We start from the raw sequence: 15,729 nt of genomic DNA, 5'->3' as shown, positions 1-15,729 counted from the left end.
GTGATGTGGCTTTCTCTAATGATCTTCCCCTTCTTCCCTTCATTCTCTCTCCCGGGAAAGCTTCAGGACACAGGAAAAGATTCTCCATAAGCATGATCGCCACAGGACTGAAGGATACGGGAAGCAGTGAGGAGGACCATCAGGGGAGCAAATGGCACCTGCCAAGATCCCGACCCTGCCCCTGCACACTCTCTTCCAGGATCCACAGGCGAGAAGCAGGCTCAGCAACTGCAGACATTTTCACCTTTCTGGAAGAGCCAGAAATCCCAGTTCTGCACGAAAACCCTCAATTTCTAAACCCCGAGTTTGTTAGAAACAGCAGCAGGATGGCACGTGCCATGTAAGCCCACCTCCTTTCTTGGAGCATGGCTGGCCGCCACTGCAAGGCAGAGTTCTGGTCTACCAGCATGAAGCTTTGACATTAGAGACAGGCCAGTTCCCCGAAACGAATCTGCCAGATATCTGTCTTCTTCATGCTTCCGAATCAGAACATAAAAACAAGGGCATTTTCATTTCTTTATAATCCTTGAAAAACAGATTAGTCTGGCCATACAGCCTCTTTGGGACAAATTCTTCGCTAGTTTTAAATTCATTTCCTGTGATTTGGGATCTATCCAGGTTTAGCTCGGTGTTGAATCCTCCCTCTCTTCCCCACCACTCCCAACCACCTTGGCTTGATTTAGGAATGTATTGGAAACTTCTGAGGGTACTTCATTTTTCTAATACATATTTTAAAGATTTATTTATTTGAAAGACACAGTGGCAAGGACAGAGATACAGTAAGGCAAAAGGAAAAAGACTGAAAGAGAGAGAGGGAAAGAGGGAGAGAGGTCTTCTGTCTGCTGGTTCACTCCCTAAATAGTCGCAATAACCCAGGGTTGGACAAGGCCAAGGATGGCACGGACCCGAGCACTTGAGCCATCTTCCGCTGCCTGCCAGGTGCATTAGCAGGAGCTGGACAGGAAGTAGGACAGCTGGGACTTGAGCTGGCACTTAGCTATGAGATGCCAGTGTCACAAGTGGTAGTTTAGCCTGAAGCCCTGTCCTCCATCTGGATTTATTTTCCATAGCAACCCTCAGCTCAATGTTTGTTTTCCTGTGAATATTTTTCCCTTTGATTATTCAACTTCAGATTCTCCTTCCTTTATGATATGGAAAATTTTCATAATTAACAAACAAAGGCTCAGAAAGTCACTTTCCTCACCAAGGTACATGTGCCCTTCGGGGTTGGTAGAAAGCGTGTTACCCAGTTTCTGCCCCTGGCAGGAGCAGAACACCTCACCTGCTGGCACCTGTCTGGCCATGCTAACATCATCTCCATCTCTGGCCACTTTCAACCCTGACTTTGCAACAGATGCTGACATGGTCTAGCAGCTTCCATACACAATCCAAAACATAATATGTATATCCAGATGAGTAAAGAATGCCTACTACTCAAGAACACAAACAGAGAGAGCCTCATTTTTTAACTTTTCCTTGTTACACCCATAGGTTTCCCTTTTTTAAAGTTGTATTGATTTATTTTTCTATTTACTTAAAAGGCAGAGTGATAGAGAGGCAGAGAAAGAGAGATTTTCCACCTACTGTTTCACTCCCAAAATGTCAATAGCAGCCAGGACTGTGCCAGGCTGAAACCAGGAGCCAGGATCTCCATTTGAGTATCCACAGCAGTGATAGGAGCCCAAGCACTAGCATCCCATATGAGCACCAGTTTGTGTCCCAGCTGCTCCACCTTCAGTCCAGCTCCCTGTTAAGGTGCCTGGGAAAGCAGCAAAAGATGGTCAGCATGCTTGGACCCTGCACTCATGTGGGAGACCCAGAGGAAGCTCCCGGCCCTAGCTTCAGCAGGACCCCATCCCTGGCTGTTGCAGCCAGTGAGGAATGAGCCAGGAGATGGAAGATATTTCTCTCTCTCTCTCTGCCTCTCCCTCTCTCCGTAACTTTGTCTTTCAAACATAGATATATGTATATACATATATATATACATATGTACATATATATATAACTAGATGGTTGACATATGACCATTGGAGCTCTCACACATTGCTGGCATGAGTGTGAAATTATGTAATTACTTTGCAGCACTTCAGAGAAGTGTTTTTTTAGTTGATAATAAAGTTAGAAAATGCACATTCCTTTTAGCCCAGGAATTCCACTCTGAAGTATTATTTTTTTTAATAAAAAGAAATGTCCATAAAATTCTTTTCATGACTTTACTCATGATAACCATAGATGAGAAAAAAATTCAAATGTCCAGCACGAGAATGGATAAACAAATGATTCTGCACCCACAGTGATGGCACCCCAAAGAAAGAAAAACAACAAAACACTGACATGCAAAGCAGCGGAGATGGCTGGGGAGTGCAGCCATGCAGAGTGACAGGCGAGCAAAAGCGTGCTCGCTGGCCACCCATGCAAAGTTCTGTGGCAGGTGGGTTACGGTGGTGGACTGCCAACATGGTTCCTGGGCGGAGAGCTCAGGAACATTCTGGGTGGTGGAATGTTCCGTAACTCAACGAGGCTGTGAGACACAAGTTACATGCATGTGTGGAAAACTCACAGACTTTAGCATTAAAGACCCACACACTTCACCACATGTAAATTCTATCTCTATTTAAAAGAAAATTGTGGGTTGCGTCTAAATTGTGCTTAGAGACATTTTTCAATGTTAGAGGCCTGCATTGAAAAGAAAAACAAAAAAATAGAAATTGTAAAAGCTTAACACCTGTGCCAAAAGTTAGACCAAGGGATGGGATGTCGCCTGCTGAGTAAGATACTCTCATCTCGTGTTGAAGCACCTGGGCTCAAACCCTGCCTCCAGCGCCCGAGTCCTGCTTCCTGCTAAGGCGGACCCTGGGAGGCAGCGGTGACTGTTCAAGGAGCTAGGTCCTGTCGCCCCTGTGGGAGGCCTGGATTGAGTCTGCAGCTTCCAACTTCTGCCCAGCCTAATGCCAACCACTCTGGGCATTTGAGAACTAAACAGGAGATGTGAGCTTTCTCTCTCTCTCTCTCTCTTTCACACACACACACACACACACACACACACACACACAAACATACACACTGAAAAATAAGAATAAACTAAAAGTATTCGATGTGATATGCTCGAACGCTAAAGCTGCTAGCTTGGGACACCAACATCCTGTATTGGTTAGACCAGGCCAAAAGCAAGAGCATGCAATTCCATCCAGTTCTCCCATCCAGTTCTCCCATCCAGTTCTCCTGCGTGGATGCTGGGATCCAAACAGTCCAGCCATCTTCCACTTCTTTCCCAGGAGCATGAGCAGGGAGCTGAATCAAAAGTGGAGCAGCCGGGGCACAAAGCAGCACTCTTACGGGGTGTTGACACCACCAACAGCAGCCTAACCCTCTGCATTGTGGCTACACTTCTGTGGGAGAGGCTGGGAAGAAGCTGGTGGGTACACCAAGAGCTGGCACTGGAGACCTGAGTCCTGAGTGACTCACACTCCAGACAGGTTCTCAGACACACACTCAACACATCCACTGTCACATCCACTGTCACATCCACTTACCACCAAGCTCTCCCATTTGCAGATGCCAGAGCAAAGCAGCCCTGAATATGCCCTCCTGAGCCTGTTGGTTTGTCCCACCATACCCTTCCCCAAACCAGCCTGGTCCAGGTCTGGGCTGAGGCCCTCTCCCAGTTCCTGGGCTCCTGGACAAGGCCCATTTCTCCCACTCTAAGATCAAACAAAATCCTCCCAACCCTCCCCCCAGGCATGTGCTCTGCCACCCTGACCTTTCTGTTCTTCAGATGTGCCAAGGCCAAGCTTATTTCCACAGCAGATCCCCAGGGGACTTGCTGCTCCCCTGAAAGAAACTGCCCACTCATTAGCACGTGTTCCTCCCCTACACTATTTGGGCTCCAGCACACCTGCCCACCGACTGCTCCATCTCACTTACACTATGGTGGGTGGAATGGAGTGTCCATTAAGCTGTGTAAGAGAACCACAGGCCATTCAGGACTACCCAGCTGCCATGTCCCTTTCAGAGCCTTCTGTCCACGTGCTACCCAGCAACACAACCACTTCTGCTGGGTTCCCATTCCTCGCTGCCTGCAGGGTGTTCTTCCTGAGCCCTCATTCACACTCCACCCTTTAAAGGCCACAGCTCGGCGGTGTTCGTTCATGGAACTGTCATTCCTGTCTAAATCCGGAACACCTTCAGCTCCCCCTAAAAAGAAACCCCTCTCATTAGGAGCCGCTTTGCCTGACCCCCTCCCCCAGGCCCTGTGGATTCGCCTCTCCGGACTAGTTCACGTGAACGGGGTCCCATGCAGATGTCGCCTGCCCTGTCCGTGCTGGCCCCTTCACTCAGTGCCATGCTTTTCATGTCCCCCTTGTTCAGGGGCCATGCCGATCTTCTCTGTATCATTCCAGTTTTAGCATTTGCACTGCTGAAGCAAGCACAGCGCCATGCTTTTCAGCCCCTTCCCTCCACGCTGCAGCACACGGGCAGAGCCTCCATCTGTCTACAGCCATCCTCCCCCTCTCACTTAGCGCTTCCTCAGGGAATGGACTGCTGAGTGATCTGCATCTCCCAGGCACCAGGAAGAACATTGTCACAATTTTTTTCTGTAAACAAACATTTCTGGGAGTCCTAGGTAGAAACCTAGGGATTGGGGGGTGAGGAGGGGCGTTGTTGGGTCACATACTTCTGTGCTTAAAGCTTTGAAGTGTAGCCAGCTGGCTTTGCAAAGGGGCTCCACGCTCACGAATCCCCATCCGGTGGTGGGTCCTCTCCAACGAGCTGTTAGAGTCCTAACTGCTTCTCTCTCTAAAAGCGGAGGAAGATGGGTGGGGTGGGAGGGAGAGGGCACGGCAGCAGTTGCATTACTCTCTCACTATTGGATGTGGTCATTCATTCAACGGAACTTGCTGCTTGTTCAATCAGTGCCTTTTAGAAACTCATTGTGGGCCCGGGACTCCTTACCCTGCTGGAGCTTACCTCCCATGGGACTGGAGGAGATGAAGCAGAAAACATCAGAGAATTACAGTTCTGCTCAGGGTCATGGATGAAGTAAAGACATGGAAGATGCAAGGGCTTAGAGCCTATGGCTGTCTGGAAAAGAACCTTCTGGGCCCAGATGACAGCCTGAGGAAAATCCTTAAGACCAGAGGATGACTCACACAGTCAAAGCCAAGTTGGCTGGAGTGAGGTGAGACCCAGGAGAAGGGGAGGAAGTGGGGAGCCCCCGGAATATATTTGGATTTTAATTCTAACTCACACAGGCACTCCTGGAAAACAGACGAGTGTCCCCTAGATTTTGGCTGAGTACCGAGAAAACGCCAAGCACAATGACAGGTGAGGCTGGGAGAGAAACAGCCTCAAGAGAGGCAGACGCGGTTGGATCATGAGTGGATGTGTGAAGTAGGCAACTGTATGGAAGATTCTGGAGTCCCAGGAGAGGTCTAAAGCTTAGACTGTACTACAGGATGCCCCCCACACTGAGTCCTCGGACCCTCCAACATTCAAAACTCAAGGACATCAATGTTGAGCCAACCTCCGGTCTCTGCCTACGCTGCAGTCACTGATTTCCTGTGGTAAGTCTAGAACCTCAGAACCCCAACAGCTTCCTCCTGCCCAACACTGAGAGCTGCCTCTGCCTGGCAAACTCCCTCTGCCCTGGCTCCCTCCCCTGTTGAGGGCACAGGTACAAAGACACGTCAGGTGCACAGCAGGACCTGACCTACACCAACCCTCCCTACTCCTTGCGGACTAGCAGGGCCAATACTCTCTCCCTATTCCGTGTCACCGGCTCCCACGAGAACAGGAATCAAACCTCATGCTGGATATGGGGTGATGACAGTCGCACACCCTACTCTTGCTGAGGCAGCCGTGGACACTGAGATCCCAAGAGAGTGACAATGGTTGCAACTCACCAGGCCCTTGGCAGAAAGAATACCTTCTTGCTGAGTTCCTTCCTCCACTCCGCCAGCCACATCCCCTGCTGCCTACAGCTTCCCAGGAGGACAGCCCCGTCCACTCACCTGAAAGCCAGAGCAGGAAGGGAAACAGCAGCAGCAAGTGCATCTTCTCTGCTCACTGGTCTCTCCCTGAAGAGGTAGCCGGTCAGCGAGAACACTCGCCACGGCTCGACTCCTTAAGCTCCTGGCCCTCTGTTTCTTTTCACGTTCATACTTCCTCCTTCAGTCACTTCCCACTGGTGGACACGACAAAACAGGAAGGAGGTGCGATTTCAAGGCAAGGTCGGAGGTGGAGGCTGAGGCGGGGGTGGACCCTGCTCCACCAGCAGGCAGTGGCGAGCCCCAAGCCTATGGTTTCAACAGTAGCTGAGACCTAAGAGTTCAACAGAGGATTGGGACCAAAGTTAGACATCTGCGCAATTAACTTCGGGTCCAGAGTTGGGGATGAGAGGATGACGGAGATATGGGGTATCAGACCCAGACCAAAAGGAGCTTAAAAGACCAAGGAGCCAGGGACCTACAAGCCTCACAGGCCACAGGGACTTTGTCCTAAGACCCCCTCTAGAAAGTGAATGTTCTGCCCCTTCTGACAAATGGGGCCCATGGATGATGGAAGCCTTAGGCCTGAGAACGTGTCCTGTACTCCAGGGCCCTCCAACTTTTTGCTCACGACCTTTGCCCCACCCCACCCCTTTTCCACAACTATGGAAGAAAATAACAGATGGCCAAAAAAAAAAAAAAAAACAAAAACAAAAAAGGAAGCCCAGCTTTCTTTTCTCACTCCCTTCCTGACCACTGTGCCCATTCCCCAAGTCCCCTCTCCATCAAGACCCCAGCGAACAGAGGGTCACCTGCAGCCACTTTTGCAGTGAGTCACCCCCACCCTGTGTGACATCGGACCAATATATCCCAAAAGAGGACATGACCCCTTCACACCCCAACCAGTCACGAGGCAGGAGGAGTTATTTGCACAGAAAACCAGAGCCGCTGAGGCATGAGGGAGTTTCCAGGAGGTGGTCAGAGACAACCTTATGCTTTTCTGTGTATCTGCAGGGCGTAATGTCAGCTCAGCAAGCCGGTGTGCAGGCATGGGCAGCTCACACAGCTCCAGCACTCATCACATAGGCCTGTGAGCTGCCCAGGATACTGGGAGACAGCAACCCCCTGCATCAGGAAAAGCTCCAGCTTCCAGGAGATGACCAGGCATGAGGCAGGTTATGGCAGCCTGCAAGAGTAAAGGGGCAAGGGCCAGTGCCATGGCTCAGTTGGCTAATCCTCTACCTACAAGCACTGGCATCCCACACTGGCACCAGTTCATGTCCCAGCTGCTCCACTTCCCTTCCAGCTTCCTACTTGTGACCTGAGAGGATGGCTCGAACCCTTGGGACCCTGCACTTATGTGGGAAACCCCAAGGGAATTCCTGGCTCCTGGTTTCAGAACAGCTCAGCTCTAGACACTGCAGCCATTTGGAGATTAAACCAGCAGAAGGAAGATCTTTCTGTCTCTCTCTATGTAAATCTGCCTTTCCAAGAAAAAATATTAAAACATTAAAGAGAGAGAGAGAGCAATGGGGGCCCGGGGGAGCCTCTCCTTTCCCCAGAATGGGCACCAAAGAGTGAGCACATCTGCCTACCAGGAGCCTTGCCTGTGCCCTGCCCTTGGTCCCCGGTCCTGCCTAGTCCCAGTCTTGACTTTGGGAGGACTCAACAGGGAACAGACTTGTCCTGGTGGTCCTGCATCCTCAATTCAGGACCCTCATCCTAATTTGAGCCTTGACTTGTATATGCATCACTTAACCCTGAGCGTTCACCTGCTACTACGAAGGAAGGGATCAACAGAGCATCAGTCTCCCTGTGTGTACATCACTGCGGCACTCACCTGCGTGTAGCCGATGCCTCTGTGCACATGTAATGTGTGTGCTTTTGTCCATGGGGGGAGCTGGAAGTGTGTTGTGCATAGGTGCACATGTGTTGTATGTGTGTACGTGGGACTATCTGAGCATGTTGTGCATGTGTGTGTGTATTAATGCAATTGTCTGGCTTCTCTCAGTAGCAAGGATAGAACCTTCAGCATTTCTGCTCAGTCACTGGGACTGACCAACTACAGATCGCAGTCTCTGAACTCAACCCATTGGCAAAGGGGGCCCTCGTGCAGAAATAGGACCAGCTTTGCAAGGCCTTCCTCACTGTGCAATACAAGCCCCCGGGAAGGAAAAGACCCACCTGGGAATGAACACCGAGTACTGAAGTCTGAACCAGGTGGAGCAGAAAGCCAGAGTTGAGCTTCTGAGTGGAGGAGGGTCACTTGCATGTGAACTTATGTCAAAGCTCACTGGCACTCAGGGTGCTTACAGGAGCTGGCAAGCTCTGCTGGACAGTGCTGGCAATCACTAGGTAGAGCTAGCTGTAAGATCGTAGATGGAAGTCCCAGCATCAGATGTGAAATAAGAATAGTCAACTATAGAGTAGTCTGCTTCACACGGTTGGTTCTATGCGCTATTTCCTGGACAGGTGTCCATGAGCTGAATGTTCCCCTGCTTTCTCGTGGTTCAGTGGAACTTTCCCCTGATGAGTTTTCACAGCTGAATGGTTTACTCGTGTAGGTACTACCGCGAGCATCCTTACACACACACCTTGGTTTGCTTGTGCAAGGAGAATTACAACCCTGCTGTCTCAGTGGAATTTGCCTTGATAACTGTGACAGACATTGTCAACCGCTGACAATGTTATGTAAGTTGTCCTAACTTGGGTATCTATCATTGTTGTCTAAATGAATGTCTATTCCCCAAAATCTAACTCGTATGGACCATTATCCGAGGACTACTGCCAAACTGTTATCAAGCAAATGCACATTATATTTTACCAGTCAAGGTTTTCCAGGGCAACAGCACAGGTAGAACAGATGGGGCGGCACAGAGAGAGAGAGATGTCCTATCTGCTGGTTCACTCCTCACATGGCTGCAATGGTCAGCACTGAGCCAGCCTAGGGCTAGAAGCCTGGGACATCAACCGGGTTTCCCATGTGGCTGGCAGAGGCCCAAGTACTTGAACCATCTTCTGCTACCTTTCCAGGTACAATACCAGGGAACTGAACTGGAAGTGGAGCAACCAGGACTCAAACCAGTATCCATATGGAAAGCTGATGTCACAAGTGGTGGCTTATACCGCAACGCCAGCATCCTTCCCATTGGACTTCATTTCTGGCATCTTCCATTGACTGGAACATTTTCATTTCTGTGCACTAGACTTATTGATCCTTTTCCTTATGGATCAGCACTTCCTGTCTTATTAAGAAGGTCACTCAGAGCTACTTGAGGAGCCCTGGTAACCACCCATTCACTCTCAATGACAGAGCCACAGAAAAACCACATGCCAGGACAGCCTTGGCCCAGCTCCCATTGAAAGGCCATCACTGAGGCATAGTTTAGTACTAGGTCCTTACTAAGGATGGATGCAAAACTCCAGGGGAAGCTCGCTGGCTTCTGCATCGTGGCCACAGCCCATCCTGTTATCCTGTTTAGCATGCAGGAACATCAGAGGTTCCACATAAGATGCAGCCGCCTGGGGACAGCGATGCTGGCCCCCAGCCCCACCTGCAGGCAGCTCCCTTCTCTTCCCACTCCCACTGACCTCAGCACCATAGTCTCTCGGGAAAATGCAAGTGGACATCCCAGCCTTCACATCCAAATTCTGGCGCACACTGCCCCTCCCCCAAATGAGACACCTGTTGTCTGCACACTCCTCAAACGTGCGGAAGTGCCAACAGCACGAGCTAGAAACAAAACGTGGCCTATAGGAGGACCAGGCCTTGGGCTCTGAGGACTTGTTGCATTTAGAGCAGGAGCACAATGGAGGAGGGACAGGACTAAGGGGAAATCATTCAACAACACTTATGAATGAACCAGCTCTGCACTCTCCTGCTTTTTTTTTTTTAAGATTTATTTATTTTTATTGGAAAGACAGATATACAGAGAGGAGGAGAGACAGAGAGGAAGATCTTCCATCCGATGATTCACTCTCCAAGTGAACGCAACGGCTGGTGCTGAGCCGATCCGAAGCCAGAAGCCAGCAATTTCCTCCAGGTCTCCCATGTGGGTGCAGGATCCCAAGGACTTGGACCATCCTCAACTGCCTTCCCAGGCCTCAAAGCAGGGAGCTGGATGGGAAGTGGAGCTGCCAGGACTAGAACTGGTGCCCATATGGGATCCTGGCACATTCAAGGCAAGGACTTTAGCCGCTAGGCCATTGCGCCGGGCCCCTGCACTCTCCCCACTTTGGCCTGGGATGAAAGCTCTTGGAGGGACCACCATTGTGGCAGGAAGGTTAAGCTACAGCTTGTAACACCACACCATCCCACAGCAGGGGGACGATTTGAGTGCCAGCCGCTCTGCTTCAGCTCCAGCTTCCTGATCATACTCCTGGGAAAGCAGTGGATGATGGACCAAGTACCATGACGGAATCCCTGGCCTTGCCTTTGGCCTGACCCACAGTTGGCTGTTGCAGTCAACTGGAGAGCGAAGCAGGGGATGGAAGACTCTCAATCTCTCTCTCTGCCTTTCATACAAATAAATCTTTTTTAAAAAGATTTATTTATTTTTATTGCAAAGTCAGATATATAGAGAGAGGAGGAGAGACAGAAAGGAAGATATGTTGAATAATTCACTCCCCAAGTGACCACAACGACCAGTGCTGAGCCAATCTGAAGCCAGAACCCAGGAGCTCTTCCAGGTCTCCTACGCAGGTACAGGGTCCCAAGGCTTTGGGCCGTCCTCGACTGCTTTCCCGGGCCACAAACAGGGAGCTAGATGGGAAGCGGAGGCTCCAGGATTAGAACCGGTGCCCATATGGGATCCCAGCACATTCAAGGTGAGGACTTTAACTGCTAGGCTTCCAAGCCGAGCCCACAAATAAATCTTAAGGGGAAAAAAGGCCAAGACGAGAACATCAGTGCCCTGCACTGAGCTGGACCTGAAGCACTGAACCCCAAGTGCACCTCTGGACTGGTCCCCAAAGCAGAAAGGAAAGTAGAGGTTTTCCCCACCATGAGAGAAGGAAGTGATGGGAGGGAATCCTTCATCCTGGAGAAGAAAAGGATCAAAAAAAAAAAAAGAATTAGAAGCTGTTGTATCTGTTACAGGAATAAGGGGGACATGCATGGATTTGTTCCTCAATTTCTAGAACATTCTATCTAAAAAGCACGGCTTAAAGCCTATGCAGATGGCCAATAAATGGCACAGTGGGTTAATGTGTCCCTGATGAAGCATGCATCTGATGCTGTTTTCCCATCCCGCTCCCTGCTGATGCCCACGGAAAGGCAGTGCAAGGTGGCCCACGTGCGTGAGCCCTGCCACCCAGACGGGAGCCCGGCAATTCCAGGCTCCTGGTTCTGACTAGTTTTGACTCAGCCTGGCCTTAGATTTGTACCTACTTAGGGCATGAACCCAGTGGATGGAAGAGATCTCTCTCTCTCTCTCTCTCTCTCTCTCTCTCACACACACACACACACACACTCTCTCTCTCTCTCTCTCTCTTTCTTTCTCTCTCAAATGAATAAATAAAATCATTTCCAAGAAGTATGAGGAAGTTAGATTTGAAGCATAAACTGTTGAAGCCACTCCTCGCAGCAAACAAAAGGAGCCTTTAGCCCAACAGGAAATTGAAAGTTGAGAATAGTTAGGAAGCGGGGGACAGAGGAACCATAGCCAGCAGACGTCCAAGGTCAACATTTCGGCCAACGTCATGGCACCAGCTCCCTGAGACGCCATCGTCAGAGCCCAGCAGTGGCTAGGGCCCAAGGGTCACTTCCAAAGAGGACTGGTCATCTTAATGTTTGCATGTTTCTGCAAATCCAGCCAGTTTGTTGCCCCCAAGCCTTTCCAACGACCTCAAAGGCTGGTCTTTGGTGTTCACTTTGTGTTTTTTTTGTTTGTTTGTTTGTTAAGGCTTATTTATTTTGATTAAAAAGGCAGAATTACAGAGAGAAAGAAGTACAGAGATAAAGATATTCCATCCACTGGTTCACTCCTCAAGTGGCCACCAATGGCCAGAGCTGAGCCGATCTGAAGCCAGGAGCCAGGAGCATCTTCTGAGTCTCCCATCCAGGTGCTTTGGGCCGTCCTCTACTACCTTTCCAGGACACAAGCAGGGAGCTGAATGTGAAGTAGAGCAGCTGGGGCATGAACCAGCACCCATATGGGATGCCAGCACTTGTGAGGCAAGGATTTAGCTAGTGAGCCATCGTGCCAGGCCCTTTGGTGTCCATTTTAAAGCAAAAAGACATTTATCCACTGCCCAGTAAAGCACTCACTCCCGAGCGCCTGCTGGGCACGACCGCTGTGAGCACATCTGTCTTCTGTAGTGCTGGTGGTTTCCTTTCCATGATTCCAATCAGCGCTACTTCCTACAGTTCCTACAGTACAAGGCCGAGGACAATGGCCTTGCCCGCTTCTGCAGTGTCACTTCCCTCTGAAATGGGATCCATTCCAAGGCCAAATCCCAGGGCCAAGTGTGAAGCCACCCCAAGGCACACATCAGACTACCCCATTCACTGTATTCCAGGAACTGGCGCTCCAGGACTTTTGTATTTCAGGAAACCCACAGACACCCTCTTAGCTTTGTTCTTCCAAGGAGCAGATGACAGAAACGAATCCATTTATGAAGAGAAGGTTCCCGGGAGGCCAGGGGAGCCATCCTACCACGATGTGGGGTCAACCCCTCTTGAGTGGACCCTGGAGCTGACACAATTGGTGGAGGAGTCACATGTCTGCCAGTAGCGGGCCTGTCTTGTCGTCCCTGCCATGTCCCGGGAGCAGCATGGTCCCCGGGCCAGATCTTCCCCTGTGGCTGGGGTCTGGGAAGTGTTCTCATGGTCACTGCGGATATTCACCAACCTGAATTAGGACAAGATTCCCAGGCTGGGTCAGACAAGGCATGCTTTGCACCAGCATCCCGTATGAGCACTGGATCAAGTCCCGGCAGTTCCACTTGTGTTCCAGCTCTCTGCTTGTGGCCTTGGAAGGCGGCAGAGGAGGGCCTCAATCCTTGCCCCCCCTTCCTCACTCCATAACTCCACCTTTCACATAAAAGTAAATCTTTTAAAAAAGAAAAAAAAAAAAAAACAGAACAAAATTGCCTTCATGTCTCCAGGCCTTCAGGAACTTGGATAAAAAAAAATCCAGAGACTGTTGTGTTTGTGGCTCTAAGTCTGTGTATCGTGTGTGTGTAAGCGTGTGTGCACTTCTGTGTATGTTACAGCAAGTGTCCGCTTGTGTCTGAGTGTGTCTGGATGAAAGAACCGGTTCTCTCAGCCTTTCCCACGTCTTGACAGCCTCACCCGCACCCCAGACCCTCACCCCTCTCTCTCTCGCTCCCTTGCAGACCATTCTGGTGGGCGACAGCGGTGTGGGGAAGACTTCTCTGCTGGTTCAGTTCGACCAGGGCAAGTTCATCCCAGGCTCCTTCTCGGCCACCGTGGGCATCGGATTCACAGTAAGCGCTGTCCTGGCACTGCCCCCCTGGGCTCCGGGGCCCTAGTGCCCCTGCTGTGGAGCCTGCTGGGAACAAGCGAACCCTCACATTAGTTCACACAGGAGGCTGAGCAAAAACAGCTCTTCCCAAGGTGCAGGCAGGGTGGTGGGTGCCAGGGGAGGCAGGGCTGCAGTACCCACGGGTGGCCCAGAGACTCATTCTCCCTCTCACTGTAGCCCCAGGAACCCTCCCTCCGTATGCACTGCACCTGCAGCTCGCAGCTCTCTGAGGCCTTGAAGTGAGCCTGCTCGCCCTGGCCAGCCCATGTCCACAGGCCACACCCACAGCTCCACCTCCATCCTTCTGACAGCGGGATGTGGAGGCCAGGATGGCGGCTTGGGTGTGAGACACTCTCCACAGACCACAGGCAGAAAAAAAAAAAGCAAATCTGCTGTGGGAAGCAGAAAGCACCTGGTCTACCTGCAGGCCCAGCACCGCCAGAGACGATCTGGGCTCGGCCTTCCCAACCGCTGCTGTCTGCTCAACTTGTCAGGATGCAGCTGCGGCCTCTGTCCGTATCCCCTCCACAGCCCAACCCCGAGCTCCCCGGCCTGTGCTGTCTGCACCTCAGGGCTCTCCTGGGCACATGGGCATCAGGGAGGCCTCCTCAGATCACCATGACTGCACCCAGGGGCCCCTATGGGACAAATGAGGTGTTCATGGGGTACTCAGCACTTCCTCCAGGCGGGACAAGTGACTGAGTGTGGTGCACAGGTGGGGGAGTGGGGGAGCTGACTGTGTACACACTTCCTCCTCACCCCTGGCTGGAGGGGTGACAGCTCGTGGGCAGCAGGGGAGTGTGGCAGGCATGGAGGCGAGGGGACAGCCGCTGCTGGGAACTGTGCAGTAATATGACGTGGGCTGGGGCATGCGTATGTTCGGGTGCAGTGAGGTATGTGAGACTAGGGTTGTGCAAGACGTTGTGTGTGTGACAGGATACAAACTGTGACTGTCATAGAAGCTGGGGTGTCCACAGAATACGGGAATTGTGTGTACGTGCTGTGAGGGGAGGAGAGCTGATGTGTGGTGTGAGGTGGGGGTGCTTATAATATAGAAGGTGTTTGTATGCTTTGATTTGAGGGGTGTGTCTGGGATTGCATATTCAGAGTGTCATTTGAGGCATATGTGGTTGAGAGGCTGTTTGTGGTGAAGGATGTGAGCATGACGTGAGCTGTGTGTGGTGTGATGTGTCTGTGTAGAACGTGGTATGAGATGTGTGGCAGAGATGGAGTGTGTGCGTGCATTTGTGGTGTGTGAGGAGTGTGTGGGCTGTGAGGTATGTGGTAAGACGTAGAACGGCTGTGCATTTATAATATAAAGTGTGTATGTGTGTGTGTGCCATGGTGTGAGGGGTGTGTGTCTGGGTGTGACGTGAGGTGTTTGTGTGTGGCGTGGTGAGGTATATTTGTATGCATATAATGTGAGGTGTGTGTGTGTGGTGTGTGAGGTGTGTGCATTTGTGATGTAGAGTGTGCACCTATGGTGTGAGCTGTGTGTATCTGGAGTATGGCGTCTGGTGTGTGTGTCTCTGGTGTGTGAGATGTGTTGGTGGTGTGAGCCGTGTGTGTGCATTTGTGCTATAGTGTGTGGTATGATGTGTGTGAGGTGCGTGTGGCAAGACGTAGTGTGTGTATGTGGTGTGAGGTGCATATGCGTGAGCAGGGGAGTGTGTGTGACGTGTGTGTGGGGGAGTGTGAAGTGTATACGTGATGTGCGTGAGGTGTGTGTGGGGCTGTCAGTGCTGTCTGTGTGATGCAGCGTGTGCGGTGTGAGGCAGGGTTGAGGCAGTGAGCTGCCAAGAGCCGGCTCCTCAGCGGTTCCTCTGACACCCGGACCCTGTCCCCCTTCAGAGGCTGCCGGTCGCCCCCTGGCGGGCGTTCCCGGGATGGCGCCGCTCCAGTCTCGCGGTCCCCGGTACCCGAGGCAGTGCGGCCTCCAGTAACAGCGGGGCGCCGCCAGGGGGCGCCGTGCTGCCCTGCTGTGCTGCGGAGCATCCCGCCTGAGCGGGCCAGTGCCCGGGAGCCCTACCTACCTCAGCAACTCCCAGACCTTTTCCCCAACCGTCACCAGGAGCTGCGCAGCGAACTGTGCTCAAAAGAAGGCCACCTGTTGTGCGGCGGGACCTTCCTGGCGCACACAGCCCGCAGGTCAAAGTCCAGCGGGGCGCGGGCTGGGGTGCATCCGCGAATGCAAGGCTGCACCCCGCCTACCTGCGATGGGACCACCTGTCACCTGCTGGGGCTAGGGTGCCGCC

General features: G+C 51.6%; 2 protein-coding genes and 1 pseudogene across 5 annotated transcripts in view; 1 reads left to right on the top strand and 2 right to left on the bottom strand.

Moving 5' to 3' along the window:
* Positions 1-6,204, bottom strand: part of CD300LF (CD300 molecule like family member f) — a 74,943-nt gene extending 68,739 nt beyond the window's left edge. For 2 of the 4 annotated variants that reach the window (XM_040989714.1, XM_040989715.1), the window contains exon 1: positions 6,012-6,204. In XM_040989714.1, the coding sequence (XP_040845648.1) occupies positions 6,012-6,054 (43 nt within the window). In that variant the 5' untranslated portion in view covers positions 6,055-6,204. The remainder of the gene's footprint in view (positions 1-6,011) is intronic. The other 2 variants (XM_040989713.1, XM_040989716.1) reach the window with 1 other exon arrangement.
* The window catches only part of RAB37 (RAB37, member RAS oncogene family), a 67,618-nt gene that overhangs the window by 26,571 nt on the left and 25,318 nt on the right, over positions 1-15,729 (top strand). The window contains exon 2 of the mRNA XM_040989724.1: positions 13,326-13,436. Within this exon, the coding sequence (XP_040845658.1) occupies positions 13,326-13,436 (111 nt within the window). The remainder of the gene's footprint in view (positions 1-13,325; positions 13,437-15,729) is intronic.
* Positions 4,347-4,428, bottom strand: LOC121162688 (annotated as a pseudogene).

The sequence above is a fragment of the Ochotona curzoniae genome, unplaced genomic scaffold (genome assembly GCF_017591425.1).
Source record: "Ochotona curzoniae isolate NIBS_2020 unplaced genomic scaffold, NIBS_Ocur_1.0 contig_523, whole genome shotgun sequence".
In the NCBI taxonomy this organism is placed as follows: domain Eukaryota; kingdom Metazoa; phylum Chordata; class Mammalia; order Lagomorpha; family Ochotonidae; genus Ochotona; species Ochotona curzoniae.
This window is presented reverse-complemented; position numbering and strand designations above follow the sequence as displayed.